At 46.9% G+C, this 26,994-nt stretch overlaps 3 protein-coding genes across 3 annotated transcripts in view; 1 reads left to right on the forward strand and 2 right to left on the reverse strand.

The window, feature by feature from the left end:
- Positions 1-40: 40 nt before the first annotated feature.
- LOC120951783 (xylulose kinase) lies at positions 41-5,230 on the reverse strand. Its single transcript, XM_040370709.2, has 5 exons — positions 5,025-5,230; positions 4,703-4,908; positions 2,250-2,371; positions 1,348-2,172; positions 41-1,155 (listed from the first exon to the last, which is right to left on the reverse strand). The coding sequence occupies exons 2-5, from the start codon at positions 4,751-4,753 to the stop codon at positions 483-485; spliced, it is 1,671 nt and encodes a 556-aa protein (XP_040226643.2). The 5' UTR covers positions 4,754-4,908; positions 5,025-5,230; the 3' UTR covers positions 41-482.
- Positions 5,231-5,405: 175 nt separating this feature from the next.
- Positions 5,406-6,172, reverse strand: LOC120951804 (uncharacterized). Its single transcript, XM_040370742.2, has 2 exons — positions 6,019-6,172; positions 5,406-5,952 (listed from the first exon to the last, which is right to left on the reverse strand). Exons 1-2 carry the CDS (start codon positions 6,029-6,031, stop codon positions 5,579-5,581), a joined length of 387 nt encoding a protein of 128 aa, XP_040226676.2. The 5' UTR covers positions 6,032-6,172; the 3' UTR covers positions 5,406-5,578.
- Positions 6,173-10,076: 3,904 nt separating this feature from the next.
- LOC120957678 (F-actin-monooxygenase Mical) overlaps positions 10,077-26,994 on the forward strand; it is a 66,162-nt gene continuing 49,244 nt past the window's right edge. Inside the window, exons 1-2 of the mRNA XM_049610890.1 lie at positions 10,077-10,235; positions 13,268-13,279. The gene's annotated coding sequence lies outside the window, so the exon portion shown is untranslated. The remainder of the gene's footprint in view (positions 10,236-13,267; positions 13,280-26,994) is intronic.

Here is a 26,994-nt window from a genome sequence, read left to right on the forward strand (position 1 = left end):
GTACTATACAGATGTTCATTACACTATCATCAATCCATCATTGATCGTTAAGTCGCATTTTATTCGTAAATAAAAGAAGACGTCGGGTAACAACAGTAAGCTTGGTTTTAGTAAAAAGAGTAAAATGTAACAAAAATTATCAAATTATAAAATGAGCCTTGCTTTGCCATCTCGCCGCTTCGCAAAACTTCGCTCCCTAGTCTACTTTGGTCCGTCATTTTCGCTAGGCGGTAGGTTAAGGCGAACCGAACCGGGGCAGGCGGCCAAATTTGCCAAATAGGAAAACGCGTCTGCCAGTGCGTTCAACTCGGCGCACATATTGTCGCATCACACTGTAAATTGGAATGTTTTTCTTTTTGTTTTGTTTTTGTTCCTATCTCTGTCTTTCCCTCTCCTTGCACAAGCGTTCGCAAGCGGTGCGTGTGTGGAACGTTTAAAGTACTCATATCACTGGGCAAGGCTACTAGCTAGTGCACGCTGGGCTAGTCCTGCTGCTCCATCATGAAGCTCACCATCGCCCGGTACCGCTCCTCCATCGCGCCGTAGATCTGCTCGCTGTCCTTGCTCGGGTCGCAGACGCGCGTCACCGAGTGGGGCAGCAGCCCGGCAATGAAGTCGTAGTACGGGCCGGGTGCGCTCACCGCGCCCTTGCCGTCGCCGCACGGTGCCTCCCGGCTGCGGGCCACGCTCAGCACGTACTTGGCCCGGTACGCCGCCCCGACCAGGGCCGCCTCGGTCGTTTTCTGCGTGTAGACCGGCGCATTGAACACGTCCGACACGACCTGCAGGATGGACCGGTTGGCGGACGCACCGCCCGTCGCCAGGATCTTCGTGCTCTCGCCAAAGCTGAAGCCCATCTCGGTCGCGTACGTTTTGCGCGTCAGCATCTGGCCCTCGACCAGCGCCCGGATCTCGGACTGGGGCGAGCTGTACTTGAGCACGCCCTTCGCCAGCTCGACGCTCGCCAGGCTGGAGTTTTTGTTCCAGCGCAGCGAACCCTTGACCGGCGGCAGGATCTCCTTCGAGAGGAAGTGCAGCGCAAGGTTGCCGAAGTTGCCGCGGGGCGTCGAGTCGAGCAGCTCGCTAAAGTTCTCCCAGTTGTCGTTCGCTTCCGCCCGCTTGAAGATGTCCCGCACGAGCGAACCGTTACGGAAGCTGCCGAAAAGAAACAAAAAAAAAAGCGTTAAAATGGGACATTTTGTCTCCTGCTTGTTTCGCACACGAAGCGGTTTCTTGCGCAAGCAATAAAATAGGGTCCCACTGCATGCAAAGGCATGATTTACGACCGCGTACCATCGATCGAACGTGTGTTGGATCGATACGGACCGGGCAGCGGCCGATACCTACCAGAGCAAGCCCATGAAGCCGTCGTCGGTCGGGTGCACCAGTACGTGGCCCTCCTGCAGGTTCGAGGGCGCGTTCAGCCGCATCATCACCGTGTCGCTCGTGCCGAGCGACAGCGCCAGCCAATCCTTGCCCACGTTCATGCCGGCCAGCGCGGACAGATTGTCCCCGGTAAACGCGACCACCCGGCAGCCGGTGTTGAAGTTGTACCGCTGCACGAAGAACGAACCGATCGGGCCGATGACGGTCGCGGCCGGCACCGGTGCGCCCAGCTTCGCCCGCAGGTCCGGTGCGCACGCGGCCAAACACTCGTCCGACCAGTCGCGCGTCCGCACGTCCAGCAGATTCATGCCGGACCCGTCCGAGCAGTCGATCGGGGCGACCTCGCCGAGAAAGACCGACGCCAGGAAGCTGCTCACGAGCGAGATGCGCTCCGTGTTCCGGTAGCAGTCCGGGCGCTGCTGAAAGATGCGCCTGATCTGCGGGCCGGTAAAGCGCTCGTAGCAGCGGGACCCCGTTATCTCGACCATCCGCTCCCGGCCACCGACGGCCGCCTCCATCTCCTCGCACTGCCGCCCGGTCGTGCCGTCCATCCAGATCGGCGTCCGGTGCACGGTGAACGCCGAATCGTCCAGCTGCGTGTGCAGAAACTTGTCCGCGTCGAGATGGCGCAGCGTGTCCAGCCCGGACCGGGACCAGTACAGCGAGCCGTGCTGCTGGGCCGAGCCGCTCAGCGCGACGACCGTGCTGAGGTCGGCCCCCTGCACCACGATCCGGTCCAGCACCATGTCGAGCGCCTTGATCCACATGACGGGCTGGACGTAGAATCTGCAACAAAAATGGGTGTTTGGAAAATCATTACTTTCTTCTTCTTTTAGCGTGCATTTGTGTGGCGCCATTCTTACTCATTCTTGGCGGTGCCAACGTTCACTCCGCCCGTCGTTCGGAATTCGGGCAGGTCCGAGTCGAACTTTACCTCCGCGTGGGCCACATTCTCCAAGTTAGCGTTCAACAGGACTGCTTTCAGCTAAAACAGAGAAAACATTTACAAAAAAAAAATAAAATTTACAATCATGATTAATTTTATCTCCCAATGCTCCCAACACGGAAACTGTAATAGTTGCAATAAAAATAACAAAATGTCATACAAGTCCTTAGCAACCGTTACTCCCTTCCTGCCAATCACCGTCAATGACGATGCAGGGTCTGACAATTGGTATAGAAACCTGCGGAGTTGCAAATCTCTTCATATTTCAAGAGAATTGACTGACATGTACTGTAGCTGCGAAATGCGGGCCACACCGAAAGACCTCGCGGGCCACCAGCTTGACATCTCTGAGCTAAAGTAACTGATGCTTTGAAGATATTTGGCAGTGAAAAAAACAAAAACAATTGCTGTTAATCTGCTCCTAGCCGATAAGCTTCCTGATTAGTGGTGGGAGCTCGGAATCGGACCTGCCCGATACCGTGTTCGGAATCAATTCCAGAGCCGATTCCGGAAGCAATTTCGGAGCCGATTCCGGAACCAATTCCAAATCGATTACGACATAAACTTCATTTTTCCCATCACTATTCCTGATCAACTTGTTCTGCTTCAATGAACCTGTGTGTACAATGTTTGTTATTTGCATTTTGCACCAACTAACCAACTATAATTGTAAGATATTCAATCAGGTTTTTATCAGTTTTTTAGTGTTGGATTTCATGAAACTTTCTTAGAGATTCATTCATATGAATCTTAAGTGATGAGTGATTTGAATCTCGAGTCAAATCTTCAAAGATTCAAAACTCTAAAGTTTAACGAATCTTCAAATAATCTTGAATCTCTAACAATTCACGATTCTTCAAAGATGCATGAGTCTCTAAAGATTCACGCATCTTCAAATAATCTTGAATCTCTATAGATTCACGAATCTTCAAAGATTCATAAATCTCTAAATGTTTACAAATCTTCATAGATGCATGAATCTTCAAGGATTCATGAATCTCTAAATATTCATGAGTCTCCAAGGCTTCTAAGATTCATGAATCTATAAGCTTCAAAAATCCATTAAAATTCCTACATCTCCAGACATTCATGGATCTTAAGAGATGTTTGATTTCCAAAATATTGAATTTGCCCAATCCCACCTAAAACTTGCCCGTTGTGGGTTCAAGCCTCGCATGGACCGTCTCCCCGTAGCAAAACAAACTATCCGGCTGTGTGGTACCTTCCAAGAAGTCTCGAAAGCCTGTGTTTTTTTTTTTTAGATATTTCGGAATCCCTAGAGATACGATTCGAGTTCGATTCGAATCTTTCCAACCGAGATTCAGATTCATGGAATCATTCCAAAGATTCCTTCAGATTCATGAATCTTGAATCAGATTTTCCCAACACTACAGTGTACCCAAACTCGAACAGTGTGATTCGTTACGTCCCAGATCACCGCCATGGTGTAGTTTTCCACACATTATTAGCGTTTGTTAGCCAGTTAACCCTATTGCTAGCCAAACACAAAGTACGAAGCTAATTGACCCCCACGCAAAATTCATATTCGCAGTATTGATGGGCGAGTAATGATGTCCGTCCCGACGTCCGGCCCGATTTTGCGCGCATCATCGAGCAATGCTCTTGCGCTTACATGACGTACCGCGTACCGCTTTCTTTTCCAGCCCTGGGGTGGGCAAACACAATTAGCTCGTTAAACAATTTATACTTTTTTTTATATATGTATATATATATATATCGGTCAATTTACAACCTTACCCTGTGCGCGATACCGCGGTCGAAATTGGAATTGGAAATCAGCCAGCCGTCCAGCCGAATTTTGCCGATCGTGTCTTCCACATTTTTCCAATTGCACCGTTACGCGTCCCACATTTGCGCTCAAAGTCAAGGCGAGGGCAGGACCGGGTGGGCTTGAGAGTTATCATCGCCCTCGAGCACGAGGGAAGCGACAAGCCGCGGACAGTGGGGAGGCCACTGAGTGGGGGGGGGGGGGGGGGATGGGACCTGGATGCGATAATGCGCCCATCTCCCGGTTCCGCGCTTTGGTTTCGAACGCAAACATGCCAGCATTTTCTTTTTTTAAACGCCGCGTAAGGGAGGCAAGATCAGATAGTGGGGTTGTAATTATTTTACGAATTGACTTTGGCTTTACACACAACACTCAATGCCCGCCTGCGTTTGATAAGCCTTGGGCCTCGGGCCAGATGTGTGTGTGCACGCTATTGCCTGCCTGCTTGCTGGGCCGGAGGGGGAGCGATTGTTGATTGTTGTTGTCTGACCGCGCGTCGGAAGATCGAAACCGGGGCGACCTTAGCGGAGCACCGGAAGGTGACCTACCGACGCGCGGTTCCCCACACCCCGACGGCTTACCTTTTGCGTGCTCAGGTCCAGCCCGAGGTAGGTTTCGTTTGCCGACTGCATCGTACGCTGTTGATCGTGCGGTGGACACCCCCAGCAGCATGCGGGAAGGGATGGGACAGGGTGGTGGGCGGTGTCGATGTATCACTGTGTGTCACCCCGCTACTGCCTGTTTGCCACACGTGGAAATCACTGTTGCACTGTCCGGGTACGTGTGCCTACAACAACAAACAACAACGAAAGTAGAAGAAGGAAACCCATTTTTTTTTTTCGAAACGCGACACAACACCCCGGACCTGTTTTGGGGACCGACCGGGGGGGTAAAAGCGCTTACGTTTTCACTGCCACGGCTGGCGATGGTCTGGCCTGGACCCGGACGGTGGCGGTATGCTGGACCGCTACTTTTGCGCTGCCGTCTGTTTACATTTCGGTGCTGTTGCTGTTGCTGTTGTTTTGCTGTCTTCTAGCAGCACGGCGCGTCATTCGTTGCCAGCTGTCAGTTGGCTGTGTCAAGGTGGTTTGAAAGCATTCAAACTGTCAACGGTAAAAACAAACGCTGAAGGTGGGAGTTTTTGTGCTGCAAAAATTTGGTAAACCAAAAAGCTTAGCTTTGCACGATTATTTGCCCAAAATCCCGACCCACTGGTACGCGTGCAAGGGGAAAAGTAAAATATGTATGCCATCGATGCACCCCACATTGTTACAAGCTTTAAAATCGTTTATCACACTGCTGTACTTCGCATTGTTCTACAAAACTATTTATATGACACATCTATGCTATCCTCTCTACACAATCCTCTCCTTCAAGCAGCTTCCTTCCGGCTCAAATCAATCCTACCGGCGGACACGGTTCCTAACTAAGGTTCTTAAGCTAACGCCTGCTTTGCTTCACTCCTCCGCCTGCTTCTTGTTCTGGTGCTTCAACACCTCCGGCGTGTGCGGGATGGTGAACTGGGGCATCCGGATACGGCGCGGCGGCGACCCGATCGGCATCGGTTGGGCCTTAAAGTGCGGCAAGTTGGCGTGGGCCTCCTCCTGCTCCTTCACCGCTTTCTCGTGCTTCGCCTTGTAGATGAAGGCGTACTGGTAGTTGCGCTCGAACACGTCGTTCTGGCCGGCCGTCGCTTTGCCCCGCTGCCGCAGATTGTAGTCGTGCGAGGGTGCATTCTCCTTCATCTTTGCCGCCGGACGTTGCCTTTTGGTGGTGGTGCTTGCCGGCCGACTTGTATACGCCGCCGGTCCGTCTGCATCCGCCGAATGGTCTGCAAAAGGCAACGTTTTATTTTTTTCGTTTTAACTTGTATTGCGAATAATCGCTGCAACTTTACTTTTAACGTCCATAACTATTGTTGAGTTTGGTTGATGATAACACTTTGAGAAGAATGATTGAATATTTGTTTGATTGTGAATGGGAGCTGGGTATTGTGATGGATTTTTCAGAACCGACGCCGAGCGAACACACACAATTTGCTAAATAAAATGGCAGTTGATGACCGTTCCGATAGACATAGAGCGACAACGTCGCGCGAAAAGGTAGCTCTAAATTTCACTCCGCGTAGATCAAAGTAGCTCATTTGACCCAGTCAGCCTACATGCTTTTTGTTTATAAAACCCATAAAAATCAGTTAAAATGTGTTCAAGTCAAATTTTTGCGTTTGGCATTAATTTGGATCGCAAAAAAACTTGATAATTCGATAATTTCGGATGAAGCAGAAATGTCGCGCGAGACGAGTAGCTCTGTTTACAATATTGAGCTACTTTTTGTCACGCGAGGCATCGTCGAGCGCGGCGCTGTCGCTGTACATCTATTTGAACGGTGACCGTTGACAGATTCAATGCCTAGTGGCGGCACGCACCCGAGAAGACGGTGTTTCAGGCCATTCAAAATGGCCCAAATAGCAAAAAGGTGCTTTATGGCAAACGAGGCACCACAGGCTGAAAATTCAATCGCTGCAGTAAGGTAGCGGTAATCGCTACTGCGGGCGTGTGTGCGGAAAAATCAAAATTGTTTAATTCTGACGCAGGCGGTTGCAAACTGTCACCCGCTGCGGGTGTCAAATGGGTACCCAAATAGGCAGCTCGTACTTCGTAGCTGATTTGAGGCTTTTCAACAAAAAATCGGGCCCAAAATTGGCTGCTTAAGCAAATTTGGCTTTTTGGGTTTTTCGATCGTGCTGTCCGATGTTTGTTCTAAATTGTATTTGGAATTTGACAGATCACTTCTCAATTATTTTTTTTTATAATTGTTAAACCATCAACATAGCTTAAGCAGTCAATTTTGGCATGCTAAAGATCGCTGCTTGAATTCGCCTTTTGCAGTAGATAAACAGCATCAAAGTTCCAGGTAGTCCTTCTAAGTAGCGCCTGAGCAGCTTCCTTATGCTAGGGCGCCAGGGATTATTTTTCTTTGCGATTTATTTTCAAGCAAGGCGTTATCAATGACATAAACAACACATTGCGTGTTTATTTGCATATATATATGCATATATATATATATATATATATATATATATATATATTTGTTATAGGATATATATATATATATATATATATATATATATATATATATATATATATATATATATATATATATATATATATATATATATATATATATATATATATATATATATATATCCCAAGTGCCACAAATCCACTAAACGACCACTAAACGGCTTCTAAACGACTCAAGTTCTCTACCTAAACGGAATATAGAAAGACTTCGTTTAGCAGACGGCAAACGACTCATGCATTCTAAAAATAGCAAAAAAGCTGGTGGCGCTCTCTGTTGATGAGATACCCCAACCAGTTGAGCTTCATCGCTTGGAGAAGAGCTTTCTCATACCCTCTGTACTGTTGTATGGTTTCGCATTGAAGTTATGCATCGCTAGAACTAGAACGGCGATACGATTGTTTAAATACTAAACTCCAATGGAAACCATCAGCACTGTAGCAAGTGAGATTTGAGTAATGGTCGTTGGTGTTGATACCCGTGTGTCTGACCACACGACCAATCTTATAGATTTTTGCTCAGAAAGTTAGAAGGCTATATAGGCCATGATAAGATGAAACTTGTCGAAACACAGTGCAAGAAAAGGATAGCAATATAATGATGAGTTGTAATACGCCATCTATTGATCAAACCAATGAAGCTGTGGAGCTTTCATTTTTTTTCTATGGATATTCAATTTTCCAGTCGTTTAAGCTGAATCTGTGGCGCTTGGGATATTTAAATCCTTAATATTAATAAATTATACAAATTGGATCACAATTTACTGTACAATCACAATCACTTCCCTCAAAATCCCTTCTTCTAGGAACTAATCTAACTTGTGCAGCAGCAATGAGATGATTGACGGCGTCAGTCTTTGACAATTTGACAAGAGCCACCTTGTACCGATGTCATGCATTAAAAAGATATAAAGTTCCACCAAGTTCGGTACGCTTTCTTAACAAGCCCTCAAGTTCCACCATGAACCATCCGGCTAAACAGCTGCAAGGTTCTACCCAAGCGCCACAGATTAAGCTTAAACGACTGGAAAATTGAATATCCATAGAAAAAAATGAAAGCTCCACAGCTTCATTGGTTTGATCAATAGATGGCGTATTACAACTCATCATTATATTGCTATCCTTTTCTTGCAATGTGTTTCGACCAGTTTCATTTCATCATGACCTATATAGCCTTCTAACTTTCCGAGCAAAAATCTATATGAATGGTCGTGTGGTCAGATATGTGGGTACCGACACCAACGACCATTACTCAAATCGCACTTGCTTCAGTGCTAGTGTTTTCCATTGGAGTTTAGTATTTAAACAATCGTATCGCCGTTCTAATTCTAGCGATGTATAACTTCAATGCGAAACCATACAACAGTACAGAGGAAATGAGAAAGCTCTCCTCCAAGCGATGAAGCTCCACTGGTTGGGGTATCCCACCAATAGATAGCGCCATCAGCTTTTTTGCTATTTTTAGAATGCATGAGTCGTTTGCCGTCTGCTAAACGAAGTCTTTCTATATTCCGTTTAGGTAGAGAGCTTGAGTCGTTTAGAAGGCGTTTAGTGGTCGTTTAGTGGATTTGTGGCACTTGGGTATCCGGCTAAACAGCTGCAAGGTTCTATAGAGTACCGAGTGCTAGTTAAAAAGCGCCATAGTTACGCAAAGTACCGTCTATCTCTTAATCAGCCACAAAGTACGACATTGGCACGATTTTTTTTAACAGCCTCAAATCAGCTTTAGAGTTCGAGCTGGTTATTTGGGTTGTCTCTTTAATCGCTGTATTGATGTACAGGCGGTGCCCGAGGTACACGGTTAATGGGACCGAAAACGGCCGCAAAATATAGCGTATCTCGAATTTCCGCATAAGTCAAATCTCGTGATTTTCAGCTAAAATATCACTAATTTTCGTGTAATTATGCAAGTAGGGAGTGGTTTTAGTCACTTTATGAATTATTTGATATGATTCTGACTGAATATAACAGTTTCAACGCTTTTCAAATAGTTTCTAACATTCGATCAAAACGGAAATGATTTGGCATTTTACAATTGATGGGTCAAATCAGTACAATTTGCTCAAATAATTTTCAAATTTAGAATACCACGAATCTCCGAATCCGCGTATAAAAGGTACCATGTATCTCGGGGTATCTCATTTTCGCCTGTATCTACCCTTCCATGATTGAAAACAATATGTAAATTTTATCAAAATCACATACTCACTGTAAAATCCGTTGTCTGTACTGCACCAATGCGGCAAGCAAGCGCTCAAGCGAGAGCGGGGGAACGAAACAGCCGCAGACTGCTTTTATGGCACGGTCAAGCGGGTTTTATGGCAGCGGCACCAAAAGTCCCAAGTGACATTTGCTCGAAATTGTTTTCCCATATCTGCTCGATTAGTACTCGATACGCTTAAAATTGTGAATTTGTGTGTGATCAAGTGTGTTCCAAGCGCCAAGACTTGGTGTGTTGGTAAATTAGACTTGCTTCTATCGATTGACGATGCCATCGAGCTCATTTTACACACATAGCTTAGATTTTTGATGAAAAACAAAAGCTAATTTTGTGTGACGTTATTTTATAAAAAATTAATATTATTTAAGTATAAAATGGCTATCTGACCAATTATAACGATAGGAAACATCATTTTCGACCGAATATAGAAGAAAACAACGAAAAAGCCGCATCACAGTTGATTTTAAAGGCCTTTTTCTAAATTCCCTTAAACTGGTGCAGTTTAAGGGAAGTTTAAGGCTCCAGTTTAAGGGAATTTGCTCGAATTCCCGATTTTTCGTGCTCGAAAATGTCACTTGGGGTGGCAGCCGTGCGCTATCCGTCGGCAAAAACGAGACAGCCCGAGGCAACGTTCGTTCGTCCCGTTCTCGCCCGAACGATCGCAGTGTGGCCGCTCGGTACCGCACAGCGCTGGTGTGTGTGTACAGCGGGAGCGCCAGTCAGTTGTTCTCGGAATTTGTTGTGCGAAGGCAAGAGGAGCGCACAATTAACGTACAGGCAGCGTAGCACAGGCAACATTGCCGGAATCGACGGGTAAGTGTCCGTACAGTGTCCGGCCTGGGTCCCCTGGCGCCGCGGCATCCCACGACCGCGGTGGGGTTGGGAGTTTTGGGCAACACGCGTTGAGCGGAAGAGAAGTTTATTAAACAAAACAACAACAACAACAACAGCAACCCTAAGACTGACAAGTGTGTGCTGCATTCTGCTACGCTGCTTGGTTTCTGTGCGTTCGTGTGTGTGTGTGTGTGTGTGTGTGTGTGTGTGTGTGTGTGTGTGTGTTTATCTCGGTACACTCTTTCTCGTTCCCGCTGTGTGCTTCGCTTTCTTCTGTGCGTTTGTGTGAATGACTTTTATGCGCTGGACAGCAGTGAATGTTTCTAGATAGATGAGTGTGTGTGTGTTTGATGGGGGGAGGTGGACGGAAGCTGAAAAGCAGCCTGGCAGACAGTTCCTTTTCCCGCAAACACAAAAACACAAAACACACACATGCCCCGCGGGGGGCCTACAGAAACGGGTCGCGCCCTTCAGCGGCCGGAACATTGACGGGCTGGGGCTGGGGTGGGGAAATGAGAGGGCTTTATGGATTTTTGCGCTCGTGTGCGTGCGTTCGTGTCCGTGGGGTCATCGGGGCGAGCGGACGATGACGGTAGTAAATCCGCAATGTTGAAGAATGTGTTGAATCTTGGCTTGCACATTAAAAAAAAACACTTTTTATTGCCAGTAACCCTGCACCGAAGAACCTGTATGTGTGTGTGTGTGTGTGCTTGTGCTGGAAAACTCACCCCCCATCCCGTCTCCCCGCCCTATAAGAACGGCCGCACCACACACTTGGGTGGGCTGGGAAACAGCCAACGCACCCGTCTTCTCGGGCCACCCCGTCTGTTTCTTTTCGGTTTTGTTTTTTTTTTCTTTGCTTCATCCCCAGTATCTTTCTCACCATTTTGGCTGTACAACACACAGGCCCAGCGTATGCGTATATGTGTGGCTGTGTTGCGTAGTGTGTGTGTGTTGGAGTTTTTTTGTTTACTGTTCACAATATTCTTGCGTGTTTTCCTTGTTTTTTACTGTTGTTGTTATTGCGGGAAGGAAGTGCTTGCACATGATTTGCACGAGTTTTTCCGGAGTTTTTCCACCCGTCTCGCTCTCGCTCGCTTTAGGGTGAGGTGCAAAAATAGGTGCAAAAAAAGGACAGAACGGGAAAAATGGTTCCACATGCTGCAAACCTAAAAATTATAATAATGGGCGATGAGAGCCATGGCCGAACAGAACATGGCGAAATGGTGCCTCGGCAAGGCGTTGGGTTAAAAGTGGAACCTTTTTTTTTTTTTTTTAAGAGAAATGGTGCTTTTGATTGAAGATGGGGAGTGCGTGGAGGAAGGGGAGGAAGAAAGGGAGCACATTTTCCTCACATTGCGAAAAATCAATTTTTGGTCGGTGAGTGAGAAGGAGTTCGGAACCCGCCCTGAGAAAGCGACCGGATCTGTCAAAGCGATGCAAGCGATTTGTCAAAAACAACTAAACAAAGTAAACACACACACACACACACACGCATGTACGACAGGCCAGTAGAATGCGTCAAAAAACTGCTGTTTGCTTCTGCCGGCACAGTTCGGCTCTACCGGGGTTGGCCAAATATGGTGCTGCCTCTGGACCGTATTACGAGGTCTTCGCTGGGGCCCAAACACACACAGACATATCGCTGAGAGAGAGAGAGCGAGACAGAGACGGATGACCACAAACGCCTTATCTCCAGTACGAGGAACGAGCAGGAACGAGGAAAGGGGGTTAGAAATTAAAGGCAAATAATGCATGGTAAAGGTAAAAGGAGTGTGTTGTGACCATTCCATTATCGACCGTTATCATTTCGCCATTCTTCCCCCCTGGCTCGTTTTTTTTTGCGATTAAATGGTGTTTTGTGCTGATTTGCACATTTTTATCCCACCCCAGCCACTGTTATTTATGCGTCTTTTAACTGTGTTAAACGCCATTTATATTATTTCATATTACAATTACCCTCTTTTAACGGGCAACAACACAAAGTCACCAGCCACAATGAAGAAAGTTAATATTTATAGTGGACACACACACAAGTTCGGTATCATAGTTATAAAATCCTAATTTTTCTAAAGTTCAAATATAAATTGGGACCCGAAGATAATACACGGAGTAGCAGGGCAGCAGCAAGCGGGCCTTGAACCACGGGCGTCCCCCACTAGCACCGGCGTACGTGCGCATGCAAACGACTGCACCAGTTGCGGCTTCCTACGCTAGTCGCGTTCAAAGCCGTACGGGTGTAGCACAAACGCACTAGAAATGCTTTCCCTAGAGAATCCTAGCGCCTCGTCGTCCGCCGGCCTGCCTGCTCTCTAGGTTCTGTTTTTGTGTTCACTTTCTTCACTCTTCTGCCATCGCTTATCAGCCCAGCCCATCCCGTTCTTTTCATCCTCTTGCATTCGCACACAGCCAGAGAAGACCGTTTTCTGATTTGCGTTTGGAGCTGCAAAAGGAGGCGACGAGATACAAAAATGTAACTCAAACTAGGCGCCTTTCCATCATCATCTCGTCCGGCATGAAATTTTCCTCCTGCTTTACCACTGTTTGATTGCCGGCGGAACGGCTTTGTATACGGGGGTTTTTGTTTGTTTGTTTTGCAATTAAATTTCAGCTTTCGGAGTGGCCGAAAAGTCGATTTCTAGAGCAGACGAGCGGTGAAAACTCCACTGCGAGTTTTTGTTTTTTTTTTTGTTTCCTTCGGGCATCCAATAATCTTGACAGCGAGCGTTTCACTTACTTGGGGGATCGATGATATCGTTCCTTTCCTATGCAGATAGCTGGGGATTGAGCTGACGTGTGCCTGCCTGGTTCCTTTCGATTCGCAGCACCGAAACATAAGCCTATGTGTGTATGACTGTGTGTTTGCTGGCTAGGTTTGGTGGGGCCGTTTTCTTTTGGCTGATAAGTTTCTTTTTCTACGAATGCAGCTCTAAGCACCCGATTACTAAGCCGATTTTTTTTATCCCTTTTCTTTCTGTTTTCTTTCTCTTCTCTTTCTCTTTTCTTTCTAGGAATAAGCCTACGTACGTGCTGAGTATTTGTATTTGAGATTACAGTGATAAGGAATATTTTTTATGCAAAAAAAAAAAAGAATTAGGAATATCAAACGTTTGTTGCTGATTTTTTGTTGTGCATGCTTTGTATGTGTGCAGGGCAGATTTCTTACGGTCAAAATGAGTAATCAAGCTTTAGACTTTGATTGAGCAACACTAATGTGGCTTGTTTGATGTCACTTTGTTGCTGCTTTTTATAAATGTTTTCAGCCTTCTAAAAATGATTCAATTTTTTGCATTTGTATCGGGCTCTCAATCCCAAGCCCTAAAAGACTGTTTTGCATTTTGTATTTTACAATTCTGGGCACGAATTGTGTTGTTTATTTTATCTTTATGTTCTGTGTTCAGGCTGTTACGTACTAACTAATGAATCGTGCAAGGATAAATTGTTCAAACATTGTTCTAAATTAAATGTAATTAAAACAAAGGCTGCATAAGCAAACCTGGGTGGGTACGCGCAGTGGGGTGTTGTCGCAGCAGCAGCTACAGCAGACACCGGGCCAGCTATTAGTACCGAAAACAGCAAGCGCAATCCTTCAACCAACCCACACAACAGCAAAAAAGCAGACAGAAAAGCTCCCCCCCCCCTCCGGGACAAATTTGCCCACCCCACCACCCTGGGTGGGTCGTGCGGGTTGAGTGGGGGGGGGACAGGGGTAGCCTCATCGACCATCAACCTCATCAGGCTCGCTAGGAACGGCGCCCTCCCCGGAAGCGCACCGGAAGCGCACGGCCCCCCAAAACAATCAACTCCATATACATACGCACACACATACACACATACCACGTACATTGACGCACGCACCTGGCGAAAGGTGTGTATGTGCTGTATGTGTGTGTATGTGTGTGTGTTCGTGAGTGTATGTATGTTTGTGTCCGCCCCCCCGCCGAGTCTTCTGCAGAGGTGCATATATACAAGTGACACCACCCAACCCACCCGCTCCCTCCCCCCCCCCCCCCTGCGTGTGTGTATTCCTTTGTGCGTGATTTCATTGTTTATGTGTGTTTGTGTTTCTTTTTTAGTGTGCGTATGTGTGTTTCTTTCAATGTTGTAGAGTAGGCGCGCGCGCGTGCGTATGTGTGTGTGTGTGTGTGCTTACACCCTCCGCAACAGTGTGAGAGAACGCGAGTGTGTGTGTGTATGTGTGTGTGAGAGAGGGGGTCGTCCTGCAGTCAGCTGGAGGATCCCGCCGTATCATCTTCTCAGAACTTACGAGATTTTAGAGGGAGATAAAGAGAGAGAAAGGTTTGTTGTGCGTGCTAGAGAAAGACACACACAGTAAAGGAGGGTACTGCCCCTTCCCCCCCGTGTGTGTGTGTTTGTGCTGCTAAAATAGGTTTCCCGATTTGTATTTGAATCCTTCTTCGCCTCTCTCAGGTGAGTGAATTCAATTTTCTATATTTGTTTTAAATTTATGACATTTAAGGGGGTTCCTCCATCTTATTTCCGAGTTAGGCTTAAGGTGCTTGGGGGTGACACCCAAGAGAGACATCATGTTACTTTTCAATTAGACATCATATACGCGCGCCTAGAAGCAACGCTAGACATTACATGACACTAATTAAAACCACCAGAATAAAACTCCTTTTTTAAACCGCGCCGACGAGGCGACGACACCCCACTTCTCCCGATTCAGATTAGATTTGATCTCACGACCTGTAAAAGGCGTCACAAATGGTGCTCGCACCGGTACCACGGTACCACCGGACCGACACACACTGCCGCCCGTGCAAACGCGTACTGATACTTCGCGAGAGCAGATTGGTTGCTTGTTTTTTGTTTTCTTCTACTTCTTCCCGACAACAAATGACACTGTGGTGTTGTTGTGTTGTTGTGTTTGTGCGATTTCTGTACTTTTGTGCATCATTTTGCGCCGCCCTGCCGCAGTGCGCTCGTGCACGACGAATTAGGAAAACCTGATTGCTGCCATCCGCCCGCCTGCAAGGTCAGTGCGGTACGGCGTGGTGTGTGTCCAGTGTTCCGGCACTTACCCGCCCATATTGGTCCCTTATCAGCTGTCTGGCGCGGCTCTGCGTACCGAGCGTTGGCACAAGTTCCGCATTGCGCACCGTCGTTTGGCCGCTTTTGGAGCCAAAAGGACGCGTTAGACATTCCGCGAGCGCCATCGCGCTCCGGTTGACCGATCGGAAGATAGGGCCGGCCTCGCGCACGTCGTGCCCGATGCCGTGTCCGACAGAATCGAAGGACGTTACATGCCGGCGACGTTAGTGTGCGCGGCTCCTTTCCGGTAAAGTCCTTTTTTGGGGTGGACCGTCGCCGTCCCGGAGGTTGTAGTATGTCAAGGTCGGGGGGGCCGCAATCGCATCTCGGATCCGCTTTTGCAGCGCGGCCGCTACGTCCTTACACATCAGAATGTCGTGGTGTTGCCGTGGGGTGGCCCTTTGGCGGAGGGGATGCTGCCGTGTACCGGTCGGCCAGCCCGCCGATTGGTGTCATGGAAGATTCGCCATGTTTGGTGGAGATGCATTTCGTGGTACCTTGAGGGGTACGGTGCCGTTGCCTTGCAATGCTCAGAAGCTGTGAAATACTTGTACTGGAACTTTCCTGAAACTATTGGATGCTGCCTTCATCGCTTGAAGTCTTTGAAACGAATTGTATCAGAAGATTCGTATCTACTCTTTGTCCGCTACTCTGTTCCCTTTATGTCTTTATGTCCTGCTTTATTAGTCCGATTTGTAGCTAATCTGCAGGCAATTTAACAGATAGAGAGCGAATTTCCTGAAAAGATTTGTTTCCCTTCACAATTTCACGTCATGCCGCATACGAGTTAAATGATTTGCGTTAACGTTGCACCACACTGTATGCGAAGCCAGAGAGATAGAGGGAGCGAGAGTGCGCGACTCTGTGGTTTATTTTAAAATCTATGCTCAATTAAAATTTTAATTACCACGCCCGCCTTTCGAGTGCGATTAGATGTGCCCTTTCCTGTCCGTCGGATTTTTGTGTCTGTTGCGGACAGACTTTCTTTCTTTACATTTTACCCTGTTGAGAGTGCTGAATTGAACATTATTTTCAAATAACCCAAATCATATCGTTTTGGAGATAGGTTGGGTTATTTAAAGTTAGATTTTTGATGGCCTTGCTTAGCATAATAGATAATAGATACTTACTTAGCATTAATCGCAATTTTTTATTGAAGTTTAGAAGCAAACCGGGTTACAAACTAAACATCGGGTTGTTTGATCCGTCGAAAAGTCTAGGAACCAAACATTATTCAGACATACACATTGCTCTTAATCAATGTACGTGTGAGAACAGCGAAACCATTTGTTTCTTCTGCCAGTACTGTTTGTGTCCTTTTAAATATTTTTATTTTTTTTTTGTGCTGAAAATACAACCCAATATAGCACATAACACATTACCCCTTCCACGGTAACGTTAATTAAGGGGTTAAATTTCTTATCGTCGCAAACTTTCACGAAGACCGCACACTCCCCCCGGGAGAGGTCCAGCTCAGATTCGAACGAGCGGCACGCGGTGTGCGGGTCTGTGTACTTGGGCATGACGCCAGCGCGACGCATGCCTATTGCGCTGCTTACAATCGATGAGTAGCGATAAACGAATGTGTTTCGATGCGACAGCTCGATGGTGGTATCCCGGTTGTGCGATAAGCGTTGGAATTTGCTGGCGTGATTATTGTGCCTTCTCCAGAGTTCTCTTAATTTACCGCACTGGGGAGGTTTTGTATTTTTTGTTTTTTTTTTGTTTTTTTTTTTTTTTTTTTTTTTTTTTGCAACTCATTTGCCTTCCAAACCCCCAGCCCAGGATTGTGTCATTGTGTCAACGCGCGCGTTCCAAGCGCTTCAATTGGAGCCGCGTCTGGTGCAGATGGTTCATCGGCGCGGTCGCTGCTTCCTGTCGCCTGCCAATTGTTGGACCGGCCGAAATGCTTATGAATTTATTGGCCAATAAAAATCGAACAACCTCATCGTCGCGAATAAATAAAAGACCCTACATGTGTACACACACACACACACACACACACACACACACACACTCACACATACAGAGCGCGAATCGTGCGAAGGTTGCAAGCAAGCCAATGACTCAAGCTGCCTCGAAATAGTTCGGGCGGTTGATGATGAAAGTGGAGTGAAGCTTCCTGTTTTGGATGGACAGCAAGCGCACACACACTCACACACCCGAACACGAAGGTCACCGGTATGGGGGGGGGGGGGCTCTTCCCCTGTGTGCGCCCCTGTGAGCAGCCGGAAAACCGGTGGAAATAGCGATGGGTGGACGCGATCAAACAGGTTCTGCTTCGCGCCGCGCCAGTGGGGAAAATGGTTGTGATGCGGGTGCGCCGGCTGCAATTTATTGCCGGCCAGCTGGGCCAGGGGGTGGCCAACATAAACCAGAAGGGAACACCTGTGCGTGTGTTTGTGGTGTGAGAGAGGCGCTGGTTTTGTGATGAATCATTCCATCAACACCGATGAAAGCCTGTTTTTTGTCCCATTCCCCTTGCTTATGGACCCTTCCCCCCCACCCCTTTGTTGCATTGATTTTGAGAGCGTCAATTTCCGCATGCAAAACTTTGGGCCGAGCTGCCGCACACACTAACTAGCTAAACATTTTAATGGTCAGAAGTTTGCACCGGTGTAGTCTACTCTGCTCTGTCTGGGTAACACGGGTGATATGCGCTGGACGATGGACCTGAGCAATGGAAAAATAACTTTTAATGAGTGGTGACACCGCTGCTGAGCGCGCACGGCACACTAATTGAGGCGAAGTTTTTTGTTTGTTTGTTGCATTTGGGGCGGACAGGAGGCAACTGAGCCTGAGTCGCCTCTTGCTCTGGTGATGATGATACCTAACGAGGAATTAGTCCTTTTCCATACCCCGTTTGTCCATCGGAGAGGTTTGTCTGGCCTTGGGAATGGTATGTGCTCTCGTTCGGAAAATGGCACGTGGTGTGTGTGTGTGTGTGGGCGCGTTAAAATCAACAGTTTTCCACTGGAACTGGAAACAAAATAAATGCACGTCCGCCTACACACGTGGGGAGGGCTGTTTTGTTGGATTGCTGGTGGATGATGACGCATCCGAAACTGGATGCACCACACCCACACAACTGTGTCACTGTGGCTGTTGGAAACTATTTGTCCAAGCTCACTAACAACAACTTCTTAGTGGATGCACTAATTGGCTGTTGGTATAATATTATTGTTAGTTTTTTTTTCCTGCGAAAGCGAAATACGCATCGAGAATGATATAAATTAAGCATCGGGGAAAAAAACACCTGTATGTAGATGACAAAACATTGGATTGTTTTATTATCACAAATTGCCCATTAGCTGTATCCGTGTACTCTTAGATCCAGATGTTCCAAAGTTCAGAGCATAGGCAGTAAAAATACATTCATGCCAATGATTAAAACATCATTTGGAGTGCTATATTCATTGGGAAAGCCTGACTGAAACTGGCAATAACATCAAGCACTTGTTTTATCCCTGATTAAGCTACCTTAATTAGGCGTTGTGTGGAGAAGGAAGCTAATCAATTTGGGAATTGAGCTATGTTTGTTTGTCAGTTGCGTGTCAAAGAGCTCTATCCAAACTCGCAAAAACTCCGTTTTTTTTTCATTTTGCTTTTTTGTGATCCGAATTTATTTACATTTTATATTCAAAACTCATGTGAAATGATGGTGTGGTGTGTGTATATTTCGTTCTTTCTAAACACACTGAATTCGGTGTGATACACACAATAATAAGGTGATAAAGGAATGGAATCACATTGCACACACGCTCCAAGCTGAGAGCGATTCGAACGCACGTCCTGCTGTATGACTGGACAACGCGTATTGTCGCAGGACCACGAGTCCGCTTGGATGGAGCACCGTTTAATAAGCAACTGGTTTCGCCTACGCGCGCTCACGGCAAGCAACACGACATCGAGATGAACGTTTTAATTGTCCGCCTGTACTTGAGGCTTGCTTCATGCGTTCCCACCTCCCTGCTGCATCAACACAAATCCTATAAATTATCTTTAAACCGTTTTTAACCCCCCCCTATGCTGTCCTCTTCTGTTTTATTGCCATAGTGCGTGTGTGTGTGTGTGTGCGTACAGCAGTTGCGTAATATTACAAGCCCGATGTTTTGCTAATGTGCTCTGCCACGGTTTTAGCAGCACCTCTTCTTGCCCTGCTAAAGGAACTGCTGCTGCTGGCGATACGGGGGAGGAAGAAAAAGGAAGTTTTAACACACACACACACACAGAGACACATTCACGCGGGGGAAGAAGCAAAAAAAAAATTGCCGCGTCGCCGAGGAAAGTTTCTAAGCGGCCGAGTGCATCCTAAATTTAGGACACATTCATTCCACTTCTAGCGCGCGCGTTGCCTGCCTCGGCGGTAATTTTGGCGGTGCGTGTGATTTTTGCTGCTCGTGCTCGTGGTGTGCCGCCCGCGCGTCCACACTAACCGGCCAGCAACGAAGGCCCAATTGCGCGATTACAGCCCGTGTGCGCTCTTGTTTGCACCATTTGATATTTGCGCTGCCGGGGCGGCCCTTTGCCCTGCGCCAGCTCGCGCGACGAGGGCACAATAGGGCGGAATATTGCGGTGAACCGTGGCCGTTTGATGACCAACGCACACACACGCACATACACACTGTTGGTAGGTGTGTGTGTGTGTCTCGCACAACTCTCTTGAGCCGCTGAGAAGAACGCACGCAAGCCAAAAAGGTGCGCGCGGCTGATTGTGCCTAAAATTAGGCGAGAGCGCGCGCGCACCACAGACACACATGTTGGGTGGCCGATACCGGGCGGGAAAATAATTCGACCACAGCTTCCCCCTCCTCTCCCCGTGGGCCAGGCCTCCTACCGTGCGATGTGGGTCGATGTTTCGCTTCCCACCCCGTCACTTCGCTAGCGTTTATGCGCTGGGCGCAAGGGAGGGCGCGCAGAGTGTGGGGGATGATGCGATACGGAAACTATTTTGTTTAACCGATTATTTTAACGACTACTCGAAATGGGGTGGGAAGGGAGGAGGAGGGGGGGAGGGTTTTGTGGTCGTGGTCGGTGGAATACGGCTGTGCATTTCTATTGCTTTGGCAGTAATTTTTAATTTGCTCAAGACCCGTTGCTTTTCTGCAATATGTCCCCAGCCCAAAAGCTGTGCCTCTTCCTCAGCCCCTCCTCCTGCACGATCGTGATCGTGCTGAGCGACATAGCGCGCAGTGTGTGTGTGTGTGTGTGTGCGCGGTGTCACCGGACGACAAATGAGGGTTTGTGTGTTTGTTTCCGTTGGCGCCGGTTGTTTCGAAATGTTTCGCTACCCACATTTCAGGCGGAAAAAAACGGGAAGGAAAGTGGAGCATGCGGACCGGGGGGGGGGGGGGGGGGGGAGCGTGCAAATTGAAGATAAAAACGGAAGTATCTATGTGCGTGTGTGCGTCTCTATTAAATCATACTGTCCAATTTTGATAGAGTCTCTCCCCCTAGTGATGGACCGTGTCTAGCCGTGATAATTGCGGTTCGCGTTCTGGGCGGCAGTTATCTAATTGCAGCGGTAGGACCGCAGTATCCATTTTGTAGTTTTTTTTCTCTTTCTTCCTCTTGACAGAGACAGAACGAAGTGACGGTAAAAATAAGGCAAAGAAAAAGGCAAACAAAACCAGTTTCACGTCCTCGATTTTAGGTGTGCGTTGTGCGTGTGTGTGTGTGTGTGTTTTCGGCCGCGGTGCTGCACTCCCCCCACCCAGATTGATTGCAGTTTGGCAAGCGCAACATTACCAGCTAATCTTCTCGCCCTGCCACCAGCCGCCTCGGTCGGTTGCACCGAATGCGTGACCGAATTTTCCGAATTTTCTCCCCCCCCCCCCCCCCCCGTGCGCGCTGCTGCGTTCGATTGGTCGGGTCGCGCGCGCACACAAGGGGTTAGGCCGTGTAGTGGCGTGGCAGCCGTCGCGCAAAGGACATTTTTGGTGGCAAGCGAGTGGAAGCAAAACGAAATCGCAACTACAGCGCAGCGTGCCACTGCTGAGCGAGGGCTGACTGTGTGGCGGTGCCACGGGGTGTGCGATGTTGATTGATTTTCGGCTGGGTTGGCCTGTTCGTGCCTTTTATTCTTCTTGCTGAACTGAAACTATATCATTGATGTTTTGAGAAGAAAGTGGTGAACCCCGAACCCCCCCCGGTACGTTCGTGTTTGGTATGGCTTACGGCCAACGCTGGCTTTTTTAGTTCAAGCTCCGCTTCTGTTGCGTATTCGGTGTCAGCATTGCATAACAGCCAAGGGTCCTCCAGCGATGCCATTCAGCTTTTGGAATACGAGATATGCCAACTGTTCTTGGTTTGAGCTCTTCGCGAGAATGAAATGTCCATTTTGTTGCAATTGAAGCTATTTTGGAGATATTGAGGACTTGGACGCAAGTGTAAACCGTACTGAGGAGTAGCTTTGATGTCCATGCAACTCAATGTCCTTGCAACGAGAATCTTTCACGAAAGAAGATACAGCGACTAGGCAGGAGTTTGTTCATATTGGAACGCATGGGACTAGTTATATCCCTTTAAGGTATCAGAAATTCTTGGTAATCGTCAATAACTATATTGAAGTGCGCTATTTGGTTAATTATCCGTGACCTCTACAATCTGTATGATTAACCGATTTGAATTGAATGATATGTCGTAGAGTCTGGTCTACATTGGAGATCTGTGCTATGTCTAGGATATATAGTATTTCATCACACGGATGATACCTGTTCTTCGCATCAGTCTTCTTTGGATGTTGGAAATATTTTGGAGATGCTGGGAACTTTAACGCATCATCTAGAATCTGAACTGTAAACCATGGTGATATGGTGACAGATGGTAAAACCTGAGCGATATTGGAGCGAAGTCTTGCATTGCTGAAGTTATGAGCATCCGGTGGCTATGAGATTTACTTCAGAAAAACAGTTTTCATGACCACGCAAAGCATATCTAGAACCTTATTCTATCTTACGGCGGCTGATTTTTAGCCTCTTTAATGATTAGAGACAGACATCATTTTAGTGGATGTTACAGATCACAAATTAACAATGTCTAGAATTGTAATCTTAACTTCCTTGTCGCAAGGATAGTATAGGGACGTGGACCTAGTCATTTAGCCTTGTAGAGATATCTAATCTCGCTAGTGATATCCTAGAGATACCAAGAGCTTTAACCAAAAGGAACTCTTATCGTGAATGGCAGTTTTGATGACCATTCTAAGTATTGAAGAACTCTTATTCAAAATGCGCTATAGGCTGACATTGTTGGCGCTATAGGCTGTCTATGTTGAAAGTCTAAGATCTTGCCTACTAGACACTAGAAGTCCTTGGTAGAAATTGGCGATACTTGAGAGAGTATGCAAAGCATCTAGAGCCTAAGGCAAAACATACAATGAGTGGAAATACGACAACAGTTAAATGTCCGTAATATGTTGTAAGAGATAATTTCGTAAAAACATTGAAGGAGATTTAGCTTTGAAAATGAGTCTCAGCAGACATAATTGACAACTGGTCTTTTATGGGGCACTCTTCAGCAAAAAGATTTGCCTGGATATAAGACAGTATTAGCGTTCTTGCAAAGCTAGAAGTCTTTTACAGAAGCCGTTTTATTAGAGATGTTGCCGGCATCTTGGCTTAGCTTCTATCCAGTTGCCTTTTGCTTGGTGGCTGGTGATCACAGTTATAGTTACGAGTCAACGCTTTCGCCAGCCGCAAATCAATGTGGAAAGCTGTTCATTTCTTTGAGAGTGTGTATGTCGTGGAGATAGATTGATCAAATTTATCGCTTCCGATCGATCGTCATACAACAAGCGACCACGACCACAGCATTCACCAATGCACACACACTCACACAGTATCTAGCCGCCCTGTGCCAGGCCATACAAGCCGGTACCGCCAGCTTTCTGGGCGAGGGAAGCAAATTACCACCTTTCTTCTCCAGCCGCTTTTCGCGCCGTGAAAGTGTCCAAATTCTCCGCGTGCGCCACCGTTGTTTTTCCACATGTTTGTCCTTTTTTTTCTCGTTCGTTCGTTTGACTGCTGCGGTTTCGTGCTCCATCGCGGACTGAGCATGCGGAAAATTGTGTTACGCACGCGCGTGTGTACCGCTGCAGCGATTTTTTTTTTTGTTTTTGCTCTACTGTTGCTCTCCACCTCTTGCGCACGCATCCCAGAGGTAAAAAAAATCGCTCTCGCTTCACACCTAATGCACCCCAGCAGCTCTGACGTTCGATCTGGTTTACATTTGTTTGCATCTGGTGTGCATTGGGGTGGCTTTTTATAATGTTTCTTACCTTGTACCCTTCTTCCTCAATATCCGGTAAAGAAGCATGAGCCCCGGCTCCACACTGATAAATGTGTTTTTTTTTGGAAGCAATACAGAGTTTTCCAGGAGTTCTCATAGCTGTGGGACACTTTGTTGCCTCTTTCTTACTTGAAATGAACTTAATTTAATGGGAATTGGAATCTATAGCACCCTTGTTTGACAAATCCAATAGGAACATTCGAGTAGCCTGTGTATAGTCCAATTTCCATCATATGAAGTTCACTTCCCATAAGAAAAAGTCTAGGAAGTGTCCCACAACTATGAGAATTCATGGAAAACCCTGTAAGGACCTTGGCATGATTTACAAGAGGCTCTAAAAGCTTAGATCTGGTCATTCTTACCACAGTTCAAATTGGCTCCATGTAAAGTTTCTATTAGCAACAGTTTAAAATGCAACTTTCTTGCAAGATACTTCACGGGAAGAGGAAATTATTGGAAAACTGAGCATGGCCATCGCTGCAATATGCGCTCATGCTTGCCTGGTCCCAATGACACACCTGAAGGCAGCCGCAGAAGAAACAGTCAGCAAAAAAAAAAAAATAAACAAAAAAAAACACTGTGGAAGTAATTTGATGGATGTTTGTGCAGTTTTTTTCTTCTGCTTCTATTTGTGTTTTGCTTTCTTTTTTGCAAGGTATACAAAAAATAAACATCGAAGCAAGTCAATTGAAACACACACCATGTTGCGGAGGCGAGAGGAAGCGGAACCAAATAAAACAATGTAAAAAAAATACACACACACACTCACACAGAAGGGGAGACTTAAAGCAAATAAAAAAAAGGGTGGCAAAAAATAAAATAAACCCGGCGTACATCATCAAACCTTTCTCTTCTCTTAAGATGGATTGGATGGTTGATTCTCTCTGTCTCTCTGTCGGGCGCAGTTTTTGTGCACTTTTATTAACGCCCTTTATGATCGCTCTAGTACGCAGCGCTGAAGTTGACAAGACAGTGCGGAGTGGAGAAGAAATTTGTACTATTTCACAGGGTTTTCCAGGAGTTCGCATAGTTGTAGGACACTGCCTTGACGCTTTCCTATGTGAAATGAACTTCATATGGAATATGGAAATTGGACTCTAAGGCATCCTTTTTGGACAGACTTCTTGTAAATTCCTATTAGAATTGGATTTTTCCAACCAGTGTGCTATAGAGTCCAATTCCCATTACATTAAGTTCATTTCACGTAAGAAGGAGTCAATAAAATGTCCCACAGCTATATGAGAACTCCTGGAAAACCCTGTAAGCCGAATTTCCTAATTTACCCGAGCCCGAGAGTAGCGCCACAAATTCAGCGATTCAAATTTTAGCTAGGCTTGGGTTTGCTTTCTTAATCCCTTCCTCCATGTCCATGTAGTTTATTGGTTTTCTCTGTGCTTTCGGGTTCAACCATTTCTAGTTTCACCGGCGGCGCCTCTAAATGAGGGGAAGGAAAATTTCGTTTGCTGTACGAATTGTCGTCATGGTGCTAATTTTCCCACCTGTGTGTGGTTGGGGTAGAGCCCCATTCTACCCTGTTCCCTGTTGTCGCTCTGTCGCCGCTTCCGGCGCTTGCTGTGGTGAATTAACGGTTACAAACCATGTTAATCGAAGCTGCGTTGTTTTCCCTCAGCGTTTTTCCCTCGGTTCGATTACGCAGAGACGCTTGTCGGTAAACGAAAGCTGACTTTGTGATCGCCTAATATTTGAAGCGTTTAAGCGGTTTACCATTAAAAAAAAAAAGAATTGTATATTGAGCTCGATTCGAGCACAATTCGAGCAATTGTTTTAAATTCTTTTTCCAAACGCTCATTTCTAAACCATTTTGGGATCGAATCTATGGATCGATTGCTTTGACATTTTACTTTCATAACCTACAAAACACACATAAACTCTCGCACACATAGAATGGGAAAACGGTTCCACAGAGCAGCAGCAGAAAACGCACCACAAAATCGTCTCACAAAATTTCGGAACCATTGGACGATTTTCCTTCCATGTTGTTGTTTCGCTTTTCGCTTTGCTACTTTCATCGGAAGTCGAGCAAAAAAAAAAAAGGCTAGTGGCTAGCGGGGCGTGCAGTATTATTTCTCTTTGCCGCAACCCAATCTGGCCTGTGCCAAATCGCACCAGCAAAAGGAGAATGCACTTTTCATTTCTTTCTTTTCCTTTTTTTTGCCGCCGCCGCCTCTGTGATTCATAATCAATCTGTTGGATCGTGTTTTTGGTTTTTTTTTTCGTTTGGTTTCTTCAGCTTTGCTATAAATCAAATCACTCATGGGAAGCATTTGCCAACCGCCCCTTTCTGCTGGTCAGCAAGTGTGGGCTGACACGTGGTGCGCAAACGGTTTGAGGCGTGCAAAAATTCGCTCTCTTTCTCCACGCGTGTATCTTCAATCACGGCCGGAAATAAATTCCGATTCGCGGCCGCACACTTCTTATAGTGCTAACCCCCGTTTCACCTTCCCCCCCCTCCCTCGTAAGCCCGCTGCTAATGGGGCGGATGCATTTTTCCGTCCAGTGGAAGTTGGCGGTGCTGGGGTTTTTTTTTTTTTTTGGTTGCGCTTTTCCGCACCGATTCGATTGCGTAGCAGTAGGGGGAGGACACTGAGGGGGTGGATTGGTGACTTGCGCCTTTCAGTTTTTGTGCACGCGGTGCACTGGTGCAGCAGAAGCAGAACAGCTTTCATTTTATGCATTAATTGGTGGGTTTGTTTCGGGTGCATTTCCTTCTCCGGTGGTGATTTGATTGCGGTGGCTTGAATTACCTTTCTCGTGAAATTGAAAGAACTTATAATGCGGTGCACAGTAGAGCTTTCCTTTCAAGAAGAACATCTGGATCGGCTACTTGAGTGTTTTTTTTTTGATGTTGTTGCGAAAATTTGTCAAAATAGGAAGGCGCGCACGAGGAGAGTAAGAGACGACGAACCCGTTTTTTGACGCTTCATAACATAACTTATTAAAGCAACTGATTTAAACCGATTTTAAAAGGCTCACAAAACACCGTGTGAAACCGAAAAAAAAAGAATCCCATTTTTAGCATAATTCCTTGCAGACTTGCCGCATTATTCCAAACTCCGATCCGATCGAGCACAGGCGGAAACGCGGAAGTAACACGTCCTCGCAAGAAGCTCCTGTTACGATTGTTGCACGATCGAGGAATGTGTGTTGCTGCGCTGTTTTCGTTGCCCGCGAACCGCCGCATCGATTGCCACTTTCTGCCTATCGGGAACGACGCTCGCCTGCTATCAACTGCTGGCGGGCGCCGAATGATGTCATTGGATCGAATTTATCGATCCGGGCCATCCGGGGAAAACTGCCGCCCCAACGGCCAACGGGGCTGGCAGAAGTTAGGGCTGGGTCCTGTCTATCGGAGTCGTCTCCCCCCCCCCCCCCC

Source organism: Anopheles coluzzii, chromosome X, assembly GCF_943734685.1.
Source record: "Anopheles coluzzii chromosome X, AcolN3, whole genome shotgun sequence".
Lineage (NCBI taxonomy): Eukaryota > Metazoa > Arthropoda > Insecta > Diptera > Culicidae > Anopheles > Anopheles coluzzii.

Coding starts and splice junctions, on each gene's coding strand:
- LOC120951783 (XM_040370709.2), bottom strand. CDS start 4,753: ATGCAGTCGGCAAACGAAACCTACCTCGGGCTGGACCTGAGCACGCAA. Junction 2,372..4,702: donor TGGACCTGAGCACGCAAAAG/GTAAGCCGTCGG, acceptor TCTCTGTTTTAG/CTGAAAGCAGTCCTGTTGAA. Junction 2,173..2,249: donor GTTGGCACCGCCAAGAATGA/GTAAGAATGGCG, acceptor TTTTTGTTGCAG/ATTCTACGTCCAGCCCGTCA.